The 16,226-nt window shown below is 49.8% G+C and overlaps 1 protein-coding gene across 3 annotated transcripts in view; it reads left to right on the top strand.

Annotated features, from left to right (window-relative positions):
* Positions 1-16,226, top strand: part of INTS3 (integrator complex subunit 3) — a 138,868-nt gene that overhangs the window by 39,648 nt on the left and 82,994 nt on the right. For all 3 annotated transcript variants that reach the window (XM_029581628.1, XM_029581627.1, XM_029581626.1), the window contains exons 6-9: positions 2,303-2,369; positions 11,277-11,421; positions 11,743-11,872; positions 12,279-12,376. In XM_029581628.1, coding sequence (XP_029437488.1) covers positions 2,303-2,369; positions 11,277-11,421; positions 11,743-11,872; positions 12,279-12,376 — 440 coding nt within the window. The remainder of the gene's footprint in view (positions 1-2,302; positions 2,370-11,276; positions 11,422-11,742; positions 11,873-12,278; positions 12,377-16,226) is intronic.

The raw sequence follows: 16,226 nt of genomic DNA, 5'->3' as shown, positions 1-16,226 counted from the left end.
TATCAAGGGTCTCTCACCAGCTCCTTTCCACTTGGTGAAGCACTCCTCTATCTCAAATTATCTAATCCTCCACCACCTCTCCGCATAACAAAACATAAATTGTATGTAGCATGAACAATAACTTAACACTAAAAATTACATTCCGGCCATGGGATTCTTGCCAGATTCTGAAACCTTTTACTGGTGTACAAATTATCTAAAAATATTGCACATGAGCTTTTAAAACCACAAAAGGCCCTTCTTTAGATGTCACATCAGAGACATTACTCACCTCGGACCTGTGTCTTCACAGTTTGCAGAGAATCTAATTTATTCCAGGAGCTATAAAGCTACTAGATCACTGTATTACTTATTCCAGTTACCAGACTGAAAATAAAATGCTTTTTTCTACCTTTATCTGGGTGGGGTTTCTTTAGCATTGTTCTCAGTCTCTTTTCTGATTTCATCTTGTCTGGCTTTTAGCTCCTTTCCATTTTACTTTTCTTCACTTCCTTCCCTTTCATCTAATTTTCCTTCATTTCTCTCTTCTCTGCCTCTAAATCGCTATCACTTTATGCACTCTATCCTGTCACACCTGGATCTCAACCCCCTCCTTCTTTCTCACTCCACTTCCATCCTTCATCGTTCACCCTCCAGTTCTCCCTGTATTAACACCACTGCTCCTCTCACGGTCCCTCGCCCCCTCACTGAGTTGCTCTCCCATTGATCTCTGGCTCGCTTCTTCCCCCAAACTATTAATTTCATACCCACCCCTTCACCTCTAATTATCCCTGTTCATATTTCTCACTATCTCTCTGATTCACTCACACCCCTAGTCATCACCTTCTCTGGCTCTCTCCTCTCCTCTCCCTACTTCCACTTCACCACCTCTGGTTCTGTCATCCTTCTTCCCCCGTCTCTGGCTCTCTCACACACAGCCTTCATCCTCACCCTGACCTCGGCACCATAACTGGCTTTCACAGAGAGACCCTCTACCTTCTGTTCTTTATCGCATCGCTGCCCCACACACATCCCCATACCCACGGCTCACTCTCGTCACCTCAGGCAGCCAAGTTTGCGTTGCTGATTTTGGGGAAGGAACTATATTCCCAGCATTCAGCATCCTATTCTTGCACCACCAGTATTCACCTCCCTCTTTACTCTTTTTTTTGCATTTACCTCATTTGCAGCTCTCTGCTTATGCTCTCCTCTAGGAGCCGCCTCCCTGCTCCTTAACTTTGCTCTCAGCCCCTCCTCTCCTGGTGAAACAATGGGAGGGAAGGGATGAGACTAGAGGGACACAGCAGAACAGAAAACAATTGCTGTGCTTTCTTGTCCAGTCCCTCCCCTCCCATTTCTTCAGGCATGCTGCCTGCAGTGTCTACTCTTGCCTCGCCTCTCCCTTTGTTCCCTACTGGCTGGAGTGGGTGTTGGAGCAGTAAAGAAAACATCTGTTTGAGATTCAGGGCACAAGCCCTGTATGTGCCCATGGCTATAATGCTTAGATGTATGGTTGGATATAGGTACAATATAACTTTTATATCCATACATATCCTGACTCGCTGTTTTCAAGTATTCTGTGATTAATATGTAGGATGTTTGTAAGGGATTTATTGCCCTTTCTTTCATGATCTGTCAGGTTCTGCCCCCTGTTCTCACCAGAGGTGCAATGTGTGGAATGTTCGTGATCAGCAAATTGCAGAGTTCCCTAAAACCGCAGGCCGATGCACTGCTTCCCCTGCAGTTGGGATGCGCGTTTGGACACCCGTCCATAACCTGTTATGCAACCTTAGGACCCGAAAAAAGTAAAAACAAAAAAAAGTCTTGCTGGCGATCAGGTTAGGAAACCCGGGCGCAATTAAACGGGCGTCCGTTTTCCTAACCCACGCACATCCACTTCTCCTGGGTACCCGATGCTGGGGAGGTGCTAGGGGCGCACCATTTCCCCCAGCACCTCCTTTTTAACGCAGTGGCTCATTTGCCTACTGCATGGCGTGCCCGTGAGAGGTGGCTGGGCGTGCGTTAGTAAAAGCGGGCGCACAGTTTTGGTGCATCCATATTGCATCGGCCTGATCGGCACTTACAAAACAATCTCTGATTTTACAAAATAGAAAAGGACTGTTATTTATTTTTCTCCTCTGAAATCTTTCTATTCAAGCTTTTCTCCTTCTGTCCCCAGTGGAAGCGAGAGAGTCGGTAGAATTTCTTTAATTGCGCCCTTGGGTCTGCTGATTGTGGTCACTGTGCTGGATGGGCACGTGTGTGCTCAAGACATCTCACCAGCTCTCCTCTCTCTCCTGGTGTGTGTGATTTGCGTTTGCAGGTGGGGACGTGACAGCAAAGAATATCTGGCTGGCCGAAAGTGTCCTGGATATCCTGACTGATCAGAGGTAGGATTGCTTGATGGCTGCCCATCATGAGGCCTGAAGTCCTTGTATAGATTGATTTCCTCTTACCCAGGTGTAATGGGAGCCTGTTACGTTTCCAAGTGAGCACAGGGCTCAGCAGCTGTTTGTAGGATGTAGCAAGTATTAAACATCTAAAGTTTACTAAAGGTGGTAAGGAGAGGTGCTTTCACTGGTATGTATATTTTGGGTGAGACAAACCAGTTATTCAAAGCTGCTTTTCACCAGAGACTTGCTTCAGTGAGACTGTTCTGCAAAATAAGACATGCTGTGAAGTTGATTCATTATTTTCTCTGACAGAGCAACAAACGGTGGGTACCTCCATATGCCATACTGTACCTGGGCCCGTGCTGCCATGCTTCAAGGCCATGTCAGGTGTCGGACTGCTGCACAATCCTACACAGCCGTGCCCTGGGGTGCCATGCCCTCCCAGTCTCCCGTGCCCTGATCCAGGGCTCTGCCCTGTGCCTGTACTGCTGCACTCTCCCAGTTTCTTGTCCTGTCATCCAGGGCCCTGTTCTGTGCTTATGTAACTGCACTCTCCTAGGCTCCCGTGCTATGATCCAGGACCCTGCCCTCCCCCCCCCTTGGGCTGCCATGCTGTCCCTGTCTCCTGTGCTATGATCCAGGCCCTGCCCTGCCCTGGGCTGCCACTCTCTCCCAGGCTCCCACACTGTGATCCAGACGTGCCCCCTGGTGGTGGTGTATCTCCCTTTTGATCCAGTTTCAGTGCTTTGCCGTTGATCTTATTCACATTGTCTCTCAAGTTTTGTGATGGGATGCTGCAGGTTAATCCTGCCAAACTTTTTTTCTGTGTGCATAGGTCTGGCACTGGCTTAGTTCTTACAGTAGAGCATAAGATCTTACTCTTCCTTACCTTTTTCATTTTTTTGGGCAATGCTTGTTCCCTGTACATACCCAGATCAGTCCAGACTCCTGGGTTCTGCCTCCCTTCCAACAGATGGAGACAGAGAAAGGGTCACTGACACTGCCATATAACCTGGTGCGCCACCTGCAGCCCTCCAGTATTTCTCTGCAACACTGTGCCTGATTTAAAAAAAAAAAAAAAAAAAAAAAAGGATTTTAGTGAGACAGGTTCCCTCCCAGGAGGTTGGTAGGTCCTTGTGGGGCCATCCTTCCTGGTCATAGGGTGGGCGAGCAGGGGGTTGGGAACCCTGAACTTTGCTTGGTCCCTCGTCGCCGGTGGTTGAAAACCGATGGGGCCAATTCCCTCTCTTTCTGAAGGGTCTGCTGAGCTTGCTGCCTTTTGTGCAGGGAAGTGTTTGTTTTTTGCTTTTCTTCAGTGCAGTTTAAAGTATAAAAAAAGTAAAAAGGAATAAGTTAGAGCTAGCGAGGTTAGCTTGTGTTGATTTTTTTTTCTCTGCGTGGGTGTCAGCTATGCTTGGGGAAGGCTTGTGCCCTTCTTGTTCCTCCTGGCGATGGACTCCTGCGGGCTGTGTTGCTAAGGGGCCATGCCGGGTGGCACCACGTGTAAGGCTTGTGGAGAGCAGCGATTGCGGCTCTGACAAGTTGGTCTCTGCTCCCACTGCCTCTCCGGGGAAGAGGGCAGTTTGGGGATGCCCGTTGGGGGGGGGGGGGGGGGGAACTTTGTCTGTGCCACGGGAAGCCACTGTCCTGTTCCCTGTCAGAGCGGGATCGGCAGCCATTTTGGCTTCCTTCGTGGCTGCTATTGCGGAGGGGGAGGGAAATGTCCCTCCTCCTCTGTCTCCGGCCATTTGGAGGGCCAGAGGGGGTTGTCCAGACGTGTAGGAAGATCTCCTGGGGGAGGAATCTGAGGATTTTTCTGACTTTTCTGGATTTTGTGCTGTTGAGGCACAGGGCTTATTTGGCCTGGAAGGTTGCGGGGCGGTTGGGGTCCAAGCCTGTTTTGGGTTTGCAGCCCCGTGATAGATCTAAGGTCTCAGGAGGCAAGGGGGCCACCAGGGTTCGGTGAGCCCTTGGGGTGGGGGGGAGCCCCCGGGGGTCAGCAGCGGATTATTTTTCGGACGTTTTCTGACATCGGCTTCCTGCCAGATTCAGCTCCTCCTGGTATGCTTTCTTCCCCAGGGGGGCAGGATTCGGAAGACGGTCAGGGAGAAGACCCACCGGTGGATGGGGACGATCCTAAGGTGGTGTGTTTGTTCCACAGGGAGGAGTTGGGCATCAAGATTCCCCAGGAAGTGTCTGATCATGAGGAGGTGGGACCCGGTCATGCATGCCTTGAGAGGTCCAGCGAAGGCTTTTCCTTTCACAGATCAGTCAGGAAGCTGGTTGTCCAGGAATGGGAGACTCCAGAGACTGGTTTGAAGGTTGGCAGGGCTGGAGTTGTTGCGGGTCCCTAAGGTGGATGCCTCGGTGTCAGTTGTGACTAACAACTATCCTTTAAGCAAAGATCCAAATTATCCACCTCCATATATTCAAAGCTGGGAGAAAGATTTGGACTGAGTGTTGGAGAGTAAGCAGTGGGACTTGTTTCATGTCCATTAAAAAGAGTTCAATCTCAGCAACCATTATGGAAAATGGGTACAAATTACTATACCGTTGGTATCTTACTCCTGCTTGACTACACAAGTTATATCCCAATTTGAGTGTGGGATGTTGGAGAAGATGTGGCAATGTAGGCAACTTCATGTACATATGGTGGGAGAGTCCTGTTATTGCAGTATTCTGGGACAATATAAAGGAGAGTATACACGAGATAGTAAGAGGTCATCATCCCCAAAGACCCATGTTTTTTTCTAGCAAGTATACCAGAAGAGGAATATACATTAGAGGCGTATTTCCTATCTCTACAAATAATTTTAGAAGCTCGTGGGGAGGTAGAGTGTGCCTGAGGTTAGCTCGAATTTATCAATTAAAGAAACTTACTGCCATCAGACACAAACGATTACCTAAATTCGAGAAACAATGGCAACCATATATAGAATGGCAACAGAAAACTGTTAATGATTCTTGATCTCCAGGGTTGTAGTAGTTTTCTCAGAGATAAGTCTTGTATTGGGAGGGTGGGGGTTTAGTGAGGATGGGGGGTAGGGAGGGGGAGAAATAAGTCAGATGAGAATGTTTCATTGTTTATTGAACAGTTTAACAGTTTATTGAGGTTGTATGACGACAAGCTATTGTATGCATTGCAAATGTATTGTTTACATCAGAAGGCATTGTACATATTATGTGTACTTTATGGTTTTTGTCAAATAAACAACAGATTTACAAAAAAAAAAAAGAAAACAATTATCCTGGAAGCTGGGGCTGTGGCTTTGAAGGATCTCCAGGATAGGAAGCTTAAGGTTCATCTGAATAAGATTTTTGAGATGTCTGTGCTTGGTATTCGTGCTGCGGAGTGCAGTAGTTTCATGCTTCGCGCTGGGCTGTGCTGGGTGCAGCAATTATAGGCTGACAGATCCTTGTCTTCCCAGGAGGCAAAGCAAGCAGAGCGGCTGGAAGCCGTGGTTGCTTACAGCGCTGTGTGACCTCATAAGGATGTCCAACAGGACCATGATGTCAGCAGCCTCAGCCAGGAGACTCCTTTGGTTGCAGGATTGGTCCATGAATGTCTTGTCCAAATCCTAGTTGGGTGCTTTGCCTTTCAAGGGAAAGCTGCTGTTTGGAGAAGACTTGGAGGAGTTGATCAAGCATCTGGGAGAGAACAAGGTTCATCAGTTGCCCGAGGACAAGCCTAGAGGAACTAAAGATTCCTCTTTGGGGCATTTGTGTTTTCGAGCAAACAGGTGTTTTCGGCAGGGCCACCCCTCGGGTAGTGCCCAGAGACAGACCTCGGATAGGCAGCAGTTGTGTAACCACTCCTTTTGAAGCAGGAAGCTGAATAGGAATGGCTCTAGCCAGGGAGGTTTTGTAGCCAAATCCTCCCAATGAAGTGAGGCCAGTCCACTCCTCTGCGCCGGTCATAAGGGATCGGTTGATTCTTTTTTTACGAGGAGTGGACCAAAATTACTACAGACCGAAGTTAAACTTTAGAGTTTGTTTGTCCACTAAGGGACCTGTTCATGGTTCCCCCTTGCACCTCTGTGGAGAAGAGACAGGTGGTTCAGCAGACCCTAGACCATCTGCAATGGCTCGGAGCTATTGTTCCCTATCTTGGATTTGAAGAAATTGAACAAGGCCCTCAAGATTCCTCATTTTCGTATGGAGACTCTCCGTTCTGCCATTGCAGCAGAGCGCAAGGGGGAGTTCTTGGCGTCCTTGGACCTCACAGAGGCATACTTGCACATAGGCATCCGGTCTGACCATCAGAGGTTTCTGAGGTTCCAGATCCTCTGAATGCATTTCCATTTTTGTGCCCTGCCTTTCAGACTGGCGATGGCTCCCAGGATCTTCACCAAGGTGATGGTGGTGGTGGCGGCAGCCACCTTCTGGATAGAGGGAATTCTGGACGACTGGATTAATTGAGCGAAGTTGCAGGCCCTGTGCAAGCAAGCGGTGGATCTTGTTCTCCACCGCTTACGGTTGCTCGGTTGGGTTGTGAATTGGTCCAAGAGTCATCTCGTCCCGTCTCAGGTATTGAAGTTTTTGGGGGTGTGCTTTGACCCCAAGCTAGGGAAGATATTCCTGATAGAGGTGCGCATTGTCAAGTTGCAGTTGCAAGTTTGCAGCTTGCTGGTGAGCCAAGTACTCAGGGTCTGGGATTACTTGCAGGTTCTTGGTTCCATGGCATCCACATTGGAGCTCGTGCCTTGGGTTTTCATACTCATGAGACCCTTGCAGGCAGCGTTACTTTCCCTGTGGGATCCTTTGTCAGAACATTTTCATCTTCTGCTTCTGCTGACGGAGTGGCTTGGTTGGGACCACTTGTGTCGAGGTGTGGACTTGGAAGTTCTGGCTGAGTAGAGGTTATTACCGATGCCAGTCTGTTCGGCTGGGGAGCAGTCTGCCAGACTCAGTCGGTGCAAGGCCTTCCTTCCACTCTTGGGCAGCTGTTCGGTCAGAATTTTGGCCGACAGTGTGACAATGGTAGCATATATCAACCAACAGGGTGGTACCAAGAGTTGCCCAGTGGTTCAGGAGGCTCGGGAGCTAATTCACTGGGCAGAGCTTCACTTCGTGATGATAGTGACCTCTTACATAACCGGGGGAGTGGTAGCTGTCTGAGGCAGCGATGGATCTCATTTGTTACAGGTGGGGCAAGCCTCACATGGATTTTGATGGCAATGCAGAGGAATGTCAAGGCTTCTTCTGTCGCAGAAGAGAGCACGGAGCGGAGGGAGTAGATGCCTTGGTCCTTCCTTGGCTGTGAGACATCCTATTGTATGTATTTCCTCCTTGGCCACTGGTGGGCAAGATCCTTCAGCGGGTGGAGCTTCATCAGAGGAATGTCATTTTGGTGGCTCTGGAGTGGCCTTGGAGACCCTGGTTTGTGAATCTGCTCAATCTAGCTGTGGACAGGCTGTTGAAGCTTGCTCATCTGCTGAACCTGGTGCATCAAGGTCCCATATTTTAAGATCAGGCAGCTCACTTCTGTCTCGCAGTTTGGCTTTTGAGAGGAAACACTTGAAAGAGAGAGAGGTTACTCTGAGGAGGTTATCTTTACTCTCTTGCAGGCAAGAAAATCTTCCACCTCCTTGGCATATGTGAGAGTCTGGAGAGTCTTTGAAGACTGGTGCAAAGAACAAGGGGTGGTTCCTATGTGGGCCTCTGTGGCACATATTCTTGCTTTCTTGCAAAAGGGTTTGGTGAAGGGTTTGTCCTTTAACTCCCTCAGAGTTCAAGAGGCAGCATTAGGTTGTTTTTGCGGCAAAGTGCACGGGACGGCTCTGTCTGCGCATCCGGATGTCGTGCGTTTCCTCTGTGGGGCGAAGGTCTTCCCCTCCTGGAGCTTTAATTAAGTCCTAAAGGACATATGCGAGGCATCCTTTGAGCCTATTAGGAGGGCTACCATAAAAGATCTCACTCTGAAGGTGGTTTTCTTGGTGGTGATAGGTTCCACTAGAAGAATCTCGGAACTTCAGGCTCTTTCGTGTAGGGAACCTTTCTTAAGGATCTTGGACTCCGGGGTTTTCCTTACGGATGGTTCCAGCTTTTCTGCCAAAGGTGGTTTTGTCATTTCATGTTAATCAGTTGGTTGAGTTTCATGCTTTCCCAAGCTTGGAACCTATGACCCCTCGAGCAAGAGAACTGCGGTGGATGTGAAGCACACTTTTGTTAAGATACCTTAAGGTTACTAACTGCTTCCGTTTATCAGATCACCTCTTTGTACTGTGGAGTGGTGCAAAGAAGGGGCATAAAGCGTCTTAAGGCCACGATTGCATGTTGGTTGAAGGAAGCTATTGGCTCCGAATATATCTGACAGGGGCGTCTGGTTCCAGAGGGTTTGAGGGCTCATTCTACTCGTGCTCAGGTGGTATCCTGGACTGAATGTCAACAAGTATCCCCACAAGAGATTTGCAGGGAGGCTACTTTGAAATCATTGCACACTTTCGCTAGGCATTATCGTTTGGATGTCCAGGCCCCAGAGGTCAGGGGTTTTGGGGAGAGTGTGCTTCGAGCGGGACTCTTGAGGTCCCACCCTATTTAGGGAAGCTTTGGTACATCCCAGGAGTCTGGACTGATCTGGATACATACAGGGAAAGCAAATTTGGTTCTTAACTGCTAATTTTCATTCCAGTAGTACCACAGGTCAGTCCAGAGTCCCGCTCGGTTGGGAAACGGTGTTGTGGAGAGTCTGCTCACTCTATAATTGTAATTAATCTGAAGAATGGCACAGGTTTTTGGTTAGTCCTTCACCTTTTTTTGGGTTTGATGAGGACTGTTTTATTCTTGGTCCTGATTTGCCTATTCCCACTTCTCGTTCAAGGGGTTATTGATAGTAGTTAGTGGTTTGTTTTTCTACTATCTTGACTTTGGTACAGATCAATACTGGAGGGTTGCAGGTGGCTCACTAGGTTATATGGCAGTGTCAGTGAAACTTTTTCTGTCTCCATCTGCTGGAAGGGGAGGCAGAACCCAGGAGTCTGGACTGATCTGTGGTTCTACAGGAACGAAATGAGCAGGTAAGAACCAATTTTCCTTTTTATTGAAAAACACACACTTTTTATTGATGTAATATCCTACGTAGTTTTAGTTTGGTTTCTGATGCTGCATTCACACTTTGGAGCTTGTTGTACTGCCATTCGTTATGAGGGAGTTGTAAAGCAGGGGTGACTTTAAATGCTGTGGGACAAGAAAGCTTTGTACAGCAGTTAGCCCGTGTTTTAATGGTGTGAAATCACATTTTAATGATTTCCTATCCCCCCCCCATTGGTGTGGGTAAAAGAACATGTGCCTCTCACAAGGCAGGTCTGTGTGCACAGAGCTTACCCTCCAGCATGCACTTTGCAGGTGCGACCTAGGCGAGTGCAAGTGTGGCCATGTTGTGTGCATCAGCCTCTTGTTTCTGAAGGGCACAAAGAACTCCCTGGATGGTATCATTACTGCCCTCCCATCTCCAGAGCAACATTTTTGGGAAAGGCAGTGGAACTGAAGATAGCCCATTCTCATTCAGCTATATCTGCTGACCTCATTACAGTGGAACCTGGAAGATTGCTGGTCTGCTGGATGAGGCCTGAGATTTCATTACATAGTGCAGTGCTAGGAGAGGTGTCAGAATGACCATTAACCTCTGTTATAATGGCAGGAAGTTCCTCAGGGAAGGTTTGATATTCTTGGTTGGCCTCAGCTTTTGGGATATACGAATCTGGATCCAGGCCTGATATATGCACACCCTCTTGCGATTTAGGCCTGCAAAGATGTAATGAGTAAAATCTCGTGGTTGCTACTCTGTTTAGTCTAATTGAAATATGAGGTGTATACATTTTTAATAAACTAATAAAAACTAAACTAGTGTTGATGAGCAAAGATCGGGGTTCTGTGCAGAAAATGCGGGCATGTTTTCTTACTGTCTGGAAACTGCTGCTTTTGCAGACCTTGCTTGCTGGTGGCTTTGAGTGTTTTAGACTTGGGCCTGTCAGTGTCTCCAGGTGCTTGCAGTTTTGCTGCTGTTCAGCTGCCTTCTCATTGACCTCGGAGGCTGATGAGCTTCAGGCCATGTGATGCTCCTTAATTATCCAGGTCTGCCTCATCCATGTCTGAGACCCAGAAGAAGGATGACTGTTTGTGGTGCATTAATGATCTCCTGCCCTCTCTGTGCCGGCCGGAGGATGGCTGTATGACTTCGAGTGATCTGTACTGTTGCTGTTAATGTGCTCTGAGCAGCCAGCTGACTCCTGTCCTAACATTCTGCAAAGCAAACCACATTCTTTCTCCCTCAACTTTCACATGATATGATGTCCTGCTATGTCACGCTCCCCTTCCGTGGCACAGTCATAAGACCACAGGGTGTGCTCGGAGTCTTGTTCACATGACACTGGGTGTGAAGGGTCGAATTGATAATGCAGGCTTCTGTCCTAAGATGCCAGGGAGTGATTGGAGCCATTTTTGTTGCCAAGCGGTGGTGGCCTAGTAGTTTCTTCCTGCTCCCTTGAGTTTCTGGTTGTGAGCTGGTGCACCATAAGTCTTCATTCACAACAGCCTAGAGGTTTCCCCCCTGTCTCCCAGCGCATTTTATCCTAAGCCATTGTAGCAGCAGTCCTTTGGCCGATATCATGCATCAGGGATCCTGCACTTATGGGCCCTGAATCCGGCCAGTAGATGCCACCGTTGCCTGATGTCTGAGGCTCCCTTCTCCCAGGGCTGTCAGTGGTGCTCTGCATCATTCCTGACCATCTTGCAGAAGGGAAGATCTGACTTGGAATTGAAAGCTAGGTCAAACCACTGGGCTAGCCTGGGACAGTGGATCTTGTCCTGAGCCAGGAGGGTGTGGTCAGAGCCTTGTTAACACTTGATGGTGGATTTGGTAAGATGGGGGTCCTTTGATAATGCTTCTTGCTGCTCTTATTGCAGAGAGTGGGTCCTGAAGAGCAGCATCTTGATCGCCATGGCTGTGTACACATATCTTCGACTCATTGTAGACCACCATGGTAGCACTCAGCTTCAGACCCTGCGGCAGAAAGAAGTGGATTTCTGTATCATGTTACTGCGAGATCGGGTAGGAGCTAAGAGCAGCATTGCTGTGGAATAAGTGCGCGTCACCTTTATTGGTGTATGTTATCTGTGAGCTTAGAGAGATACAGAGGCACCCACTGCCTCAGAGAGAGGGAGAATCAGCAACTAATTATTAGAAGAGGAGGTTATTTTGTGGAAAAGGACATTTAAAAAGACTGACCTTCCAATTACCAACAGGGGTGGGGGTGTCTTAAAGCATCTTGAGGAATGATAGGGGGTTGAGTGGGTGCGTTGGGCAGGAATGAGGACAGAATGTTCTGGGACCAGGTAAACAGCAAAGTCACCCTCTCGCTTCCCTTCCAAGTTCATGGACTGCTTCATGATAGGACGGGATCTAGTGCGCCTCCTGCAAAACGTTGCCAGGATACCGGAGTTTGAGCTGTTGTGGAAGGACCTTCTGCACAATCCTCAGGCTCTGAGCCCACAGTTTACGGGTAGGTGTGTGTGTGTGTGTGTGTGTGTGTGTGCAACTGGGAAGAGCAAGAGTGGTCATATGTAACATGTCTATTAGCTGCTGGGAGGAGGATTTATTCTCAGAGGAACAGAAACCATACTGACAGGGTGGCATTGATTTGAGAAGTGACACCTTTTCCTACAGACTGTGTCCCAAAGTGCATCCAAGAAGGGAATCCAGGTCCCACCTTGGCAGTGCAGTGAAGCATCCAAGCATTTCACTTTTTCTACCTTGTGATGATGCATGTTCCCTGATAACATTTTCATCTGTATTTTGGTTTCTTGTATTTCATATGCTGTCAATAAGTAGCAATCTTCCTTCTGCGTTTTCTGTAGTCCTGTCCCCCATCAGATTCCTGATACATATAATTTGCCCTCTCTCTGCAGGTGTCCTGCAGCTCCTACAGTCACGGACCTCACGCAAGTTCCTGGCCTGTCGCCTTACACCTGATATGGAGACCAAACTACTTTTTATGACATCTCGGGTAATTCTGCACTAGGTTATAGGCTAGGTTAGCCTGCACTGTGGATTGGATGTGTGTGTGTGTGTGTGTGTGTGACAATAGTCCTAGATTATGGTTGACCTGAACCTTACCGAACTTCCCAGTCTGCAAGTGAGAGGGATGTGAAGTAAGATGCTTCTGTGCTTCTCTGGTAATCCCTGGGAGGGTAGGTAGCAAGCTTCAAGTGAGTGTGTGTATTTAAATGGTTCTTTACACACTCAGCAATAAGGCTTAGTAACTGCAACTTCTCATTAAGGACCTGGAAATGTTCTACTCTTGCTTTATCACTCAAACATATAACTTTGATTTTATGATGGTTATTCCCTGTACGTACCGGATCAGTCCAGACTCCTGGGTTTTGCCTCCGCACCAGCAGATGGAGACTGAGCAAGATTTGACAGGCTCTGCCGTAAATACCAGGGTGCCATCCACAGCCCGTCAGTATTATTCTGTCTCCAGTAGATGGTCCGGGTGCATGGCCCACAGCCTGAATTGATTAAAAAAAAAAAATAGAAATAGAAACGAAATATAGGGATTGTAGTTAGACAGTGTGTTTTGTATGCTTCCTTCTTTTTAATTAAGTTAAAAAAAACATAGGATTAGGAGGAAGAACTGTACAGAATCGGTCTGTATCTCCCAGGGGGTTGTCAGGTCCTGAGGGGACCATCCCCCTGGTTGAGCAGGTTGCTGGTGCTAGGGGTCGAGGACCCTCCTTTCCCTCACAGCCCAGCCGGGATGATACCGGGGAGCCCGGCTCACTCACCCCAGCCGGACCGATTCAGCACCCGACGAGGGACAGCGTGTAAGGTAAAAAAAAAAAAAAAGATCTTTTGTCCTGCGTCGGGCGACGGTTCTTCGACCTTAGTGTGGCGGCGATCGTTGGCCGATTCTACTCTTCCCCCCCCCCCCCCTCCTTTCGGTTGTTTATTGAATTTTTTCGTCTGAGCCGAGCATGCCACGAGGCTCGGCCTGTGTGGCCTGTGGCTCGGGGAGCGCGTGCCTCTTGCGGGATGGGCTGTGTTCAGCCTGCATCCCTGGAGGCGAGGGTCCGTCGGGATTGGCTCGGGGGGTGGTAATGCTGTGGCGGACGCTCGCAGTCGTGGAGCGGTCCTCTATCCTTCCCAAACAACTGCTGAGAAACGCGGGAAAACCCGCCATCTTGCCATTGGCTCCCATCGCCGCGCCGATCGCGGAGAGGGCCAGGAATTCCCCGCCCTCCCTTTCCCCTCAGCGGCAGGTTTCGCGGCCTGTTTCCCCAGCGGGGGCAGCAGGGGGAAGGAAGGGGGCTGACACCGGCACAGATTCGGAGGATTCCTGTTCCTCCTTTTCATCTGATTTTATTTTGGCAATGCATAGGGCCTTTAACGCCCGCAAAGCCTATAAGAGGCATTCGCCCCAGTCGGGGTCCCATGGGGATCCACTCTCAGCGGACAAATCTCATCCACAGTCAGAGGGCAAGGAGGGGCGGGGGCGGGCCCTTCCCCCAGGGAGGATACGGATTCCCCCTGTGACTCGACGGATCAGGAGGACCATGAGGAGCCTTCCCCACCCACGAGGGGGGTAGAGGGAGATGGCACACCGGCGCAGGGAGCAACAAGGCAGAGCCAGGCTTCGGAGGGTGACGACCTGAGGGTGATCCGCTTTTTCCGAAGGGACGAGCTGGCCCCTCTCATTCCTGCATTCTGGGGGAGTTAGGGATTGCTGCGCCCCCCGAGGAGTCTCGCCTTGGCTCAATGGACCCAGTGTTGCTGGGCTTGAGTGGCCCTCCCACCACATTTCCCTTTCACTTTTCTGCTATGGACCTTCTTTTTCGAGAGTGGGATACACAGGACTTGGGCCTGAAGGTCACAAAGGCTATGGATAAACTTTATCCTTTGCCTGAGGATGCTCTGGAAGTCCTTCGGGTGCCGAAGGTAGATGCCGCGGTCTCAGCAGTGACAAAGAGGACGACTATTCCGGTCACGGGGGCCACGGCGCTGAAGGACCTTCAGGATCGTAAGTTGGAGATCCAGTTGAAGAAGATTTTCGAGGCCTCCGCTCTGGGGGCCCGAGCGGCAATTTGTAGCAACTTTGCGTTATGGGCTGGGCTACGCTGGGGGCAAAAGCTTCTCGCCAACGAAGGTCTCTCGGAGGAAGAAGCCAAACAAGCTGGGTGCCTCGAAGCGGTCATGGCTTATAGTGCGGATGCCCTCTATGATCTTCTGAGAACTTCGGCTTGTTCCATGGTCTCGGCCATCTCAGCCAGACGGCTACTGTGGTTGTGAAACTGGTCCACAGACGGAGCCTCCAAATCTCGGCTGGGGTCCCTACCTTTTAAGGGCAAGCTCCTGTTTGGAAAGGAATTGGAAGACATGATCCAGTTGCTGGGCGAAAATAAAGGGTACCAGCTCCCAGAGGATAGAGCTCGTTCCAGGGAGTCCTTCTTGTCCAGATCCAGGTTTCGGGAAATCGAAAGGCTCGTACTCCTCGACCTAGTACCCCCTCATCCTCCTTTCGTTCGGGGGGGGGGGGGGGGGGGTGTAGGCAACAGCCCCAGTCCTTTCGTGGAAGAGGTTTTGGTAGACCTGCTTCCACCTCATCGACTACCGATGGTAAGCCGGCACAATGATGTCCGGCCGGTCCATTCCTCCGTACCGAAGGTAGGAGGCCGGTTGTCTCTCTTCTATGAGGAATGGACCACAATCACGACAGACCAGTGGGTCTTCTCTGTGATAAAACACGGCTACATCTTAGATTTTGCTCGCCCTCCCAACTCCAGATTTTTTCCAGCCCCGTGCGGACACGCAGACAAGCGGCGAGCGGTTCACCAGACTGTGGTCCGGCTGTTGGATTTGGGGGCAATCATTCCGGTTCCCGCCTTGGAGCAACGAAAAGGTCATTACTCCATATACTTTGTCGTTCCAAAGAAAGAAGGCTCTTTCCGGCCCATACTAGATCTAAAGTACGTCAACAGATGTCTCCGGATCCCTCGCTTCTGCATGGAGACGCTGAGGTCCGTGATCGCTTCCGTTTGGCCGGGAGAGTTTCTGCTTTTCCTGGATCTCACGGAGGCGTACTTACACATCTGAATCAGGAAGGATCATCAGAAACACCTCAGGTTCTATGTGCTGGGAAGGCATTACCAATTTCAAGCATTACCTTTCGGTCTCGCGACAGCACCCAGAACTTTCACCAAGATAATGGTGGTAGTTGCAGCACAGCTGCGTCGGGAGGGATTCTTGGTCCATCCGTATCTGGACGATTGGTTGATCCAAGCGAAATCCGAGGCGCCTTGTCGGTCGGCGATACACCGGGTTCTACAGTTGTTGCGCTCTCTCGGCTGGGTGGTCAATACATCCAAAAGTCACCTCAACCCCTCTCAGTCTCTGGAATTTTTGGGAGCTTTATTCGACACGCGACTGGGGAAAGTCTTTCTCTCCGTCGATCGCAGTCTCAAACTGCGAGGGCAGGTCAGGGCCTTACTGCACAAACAGCCCCCGACGGTGTGGGACTATCTGCAGTTGATAGGTTCCATGGCATCCATGCTGGAACTGGTACCTTGGTCTTTCGCGCACATGCGGCCCTTACAATCGACTTTGCTGTCCTGCTGGAGTCCGGTGTCCGAGCAATTCCATCTCCTGTTACCCCTAACGAACCTGGCTCCCACCAGTCTGGGGTGGTGGTTGTGTTTGGACAATCTCCTCCGGGGGGTTTTGCTTGTGGCTCCGGAATGGACGGTGGTCACCACGGATGCCAGCCTTTCAGGTTGGGGAGCGGTTTGTTTGCGGAAGTCGGTGCAGGGGCTCTGGTCGTCAGAGGAGTCTCAGTGGTTGATAAATCGTCTGGAAACCAG

Source organism: Rhinatrema bivittatum, chromosome 16 (assembly GCF_901001135.1).
Source record: "Rhinatrema bivittatum chromosome 16, aRhiBiv1.1, whole genome shotgun sequence".
Lineage (NCBI taxonomy): Eukaryota > Metazoa > Chordata > Amphibia > Gymnophiona > Rhinatrematidae > Rhinatrema > Rhinatrema bivittatum.
The sequence above is the reverse complement of the archived record's forward strand: the minus strand, read 5'-3'. Positions and strand labels throughout refer to the sequence as shown.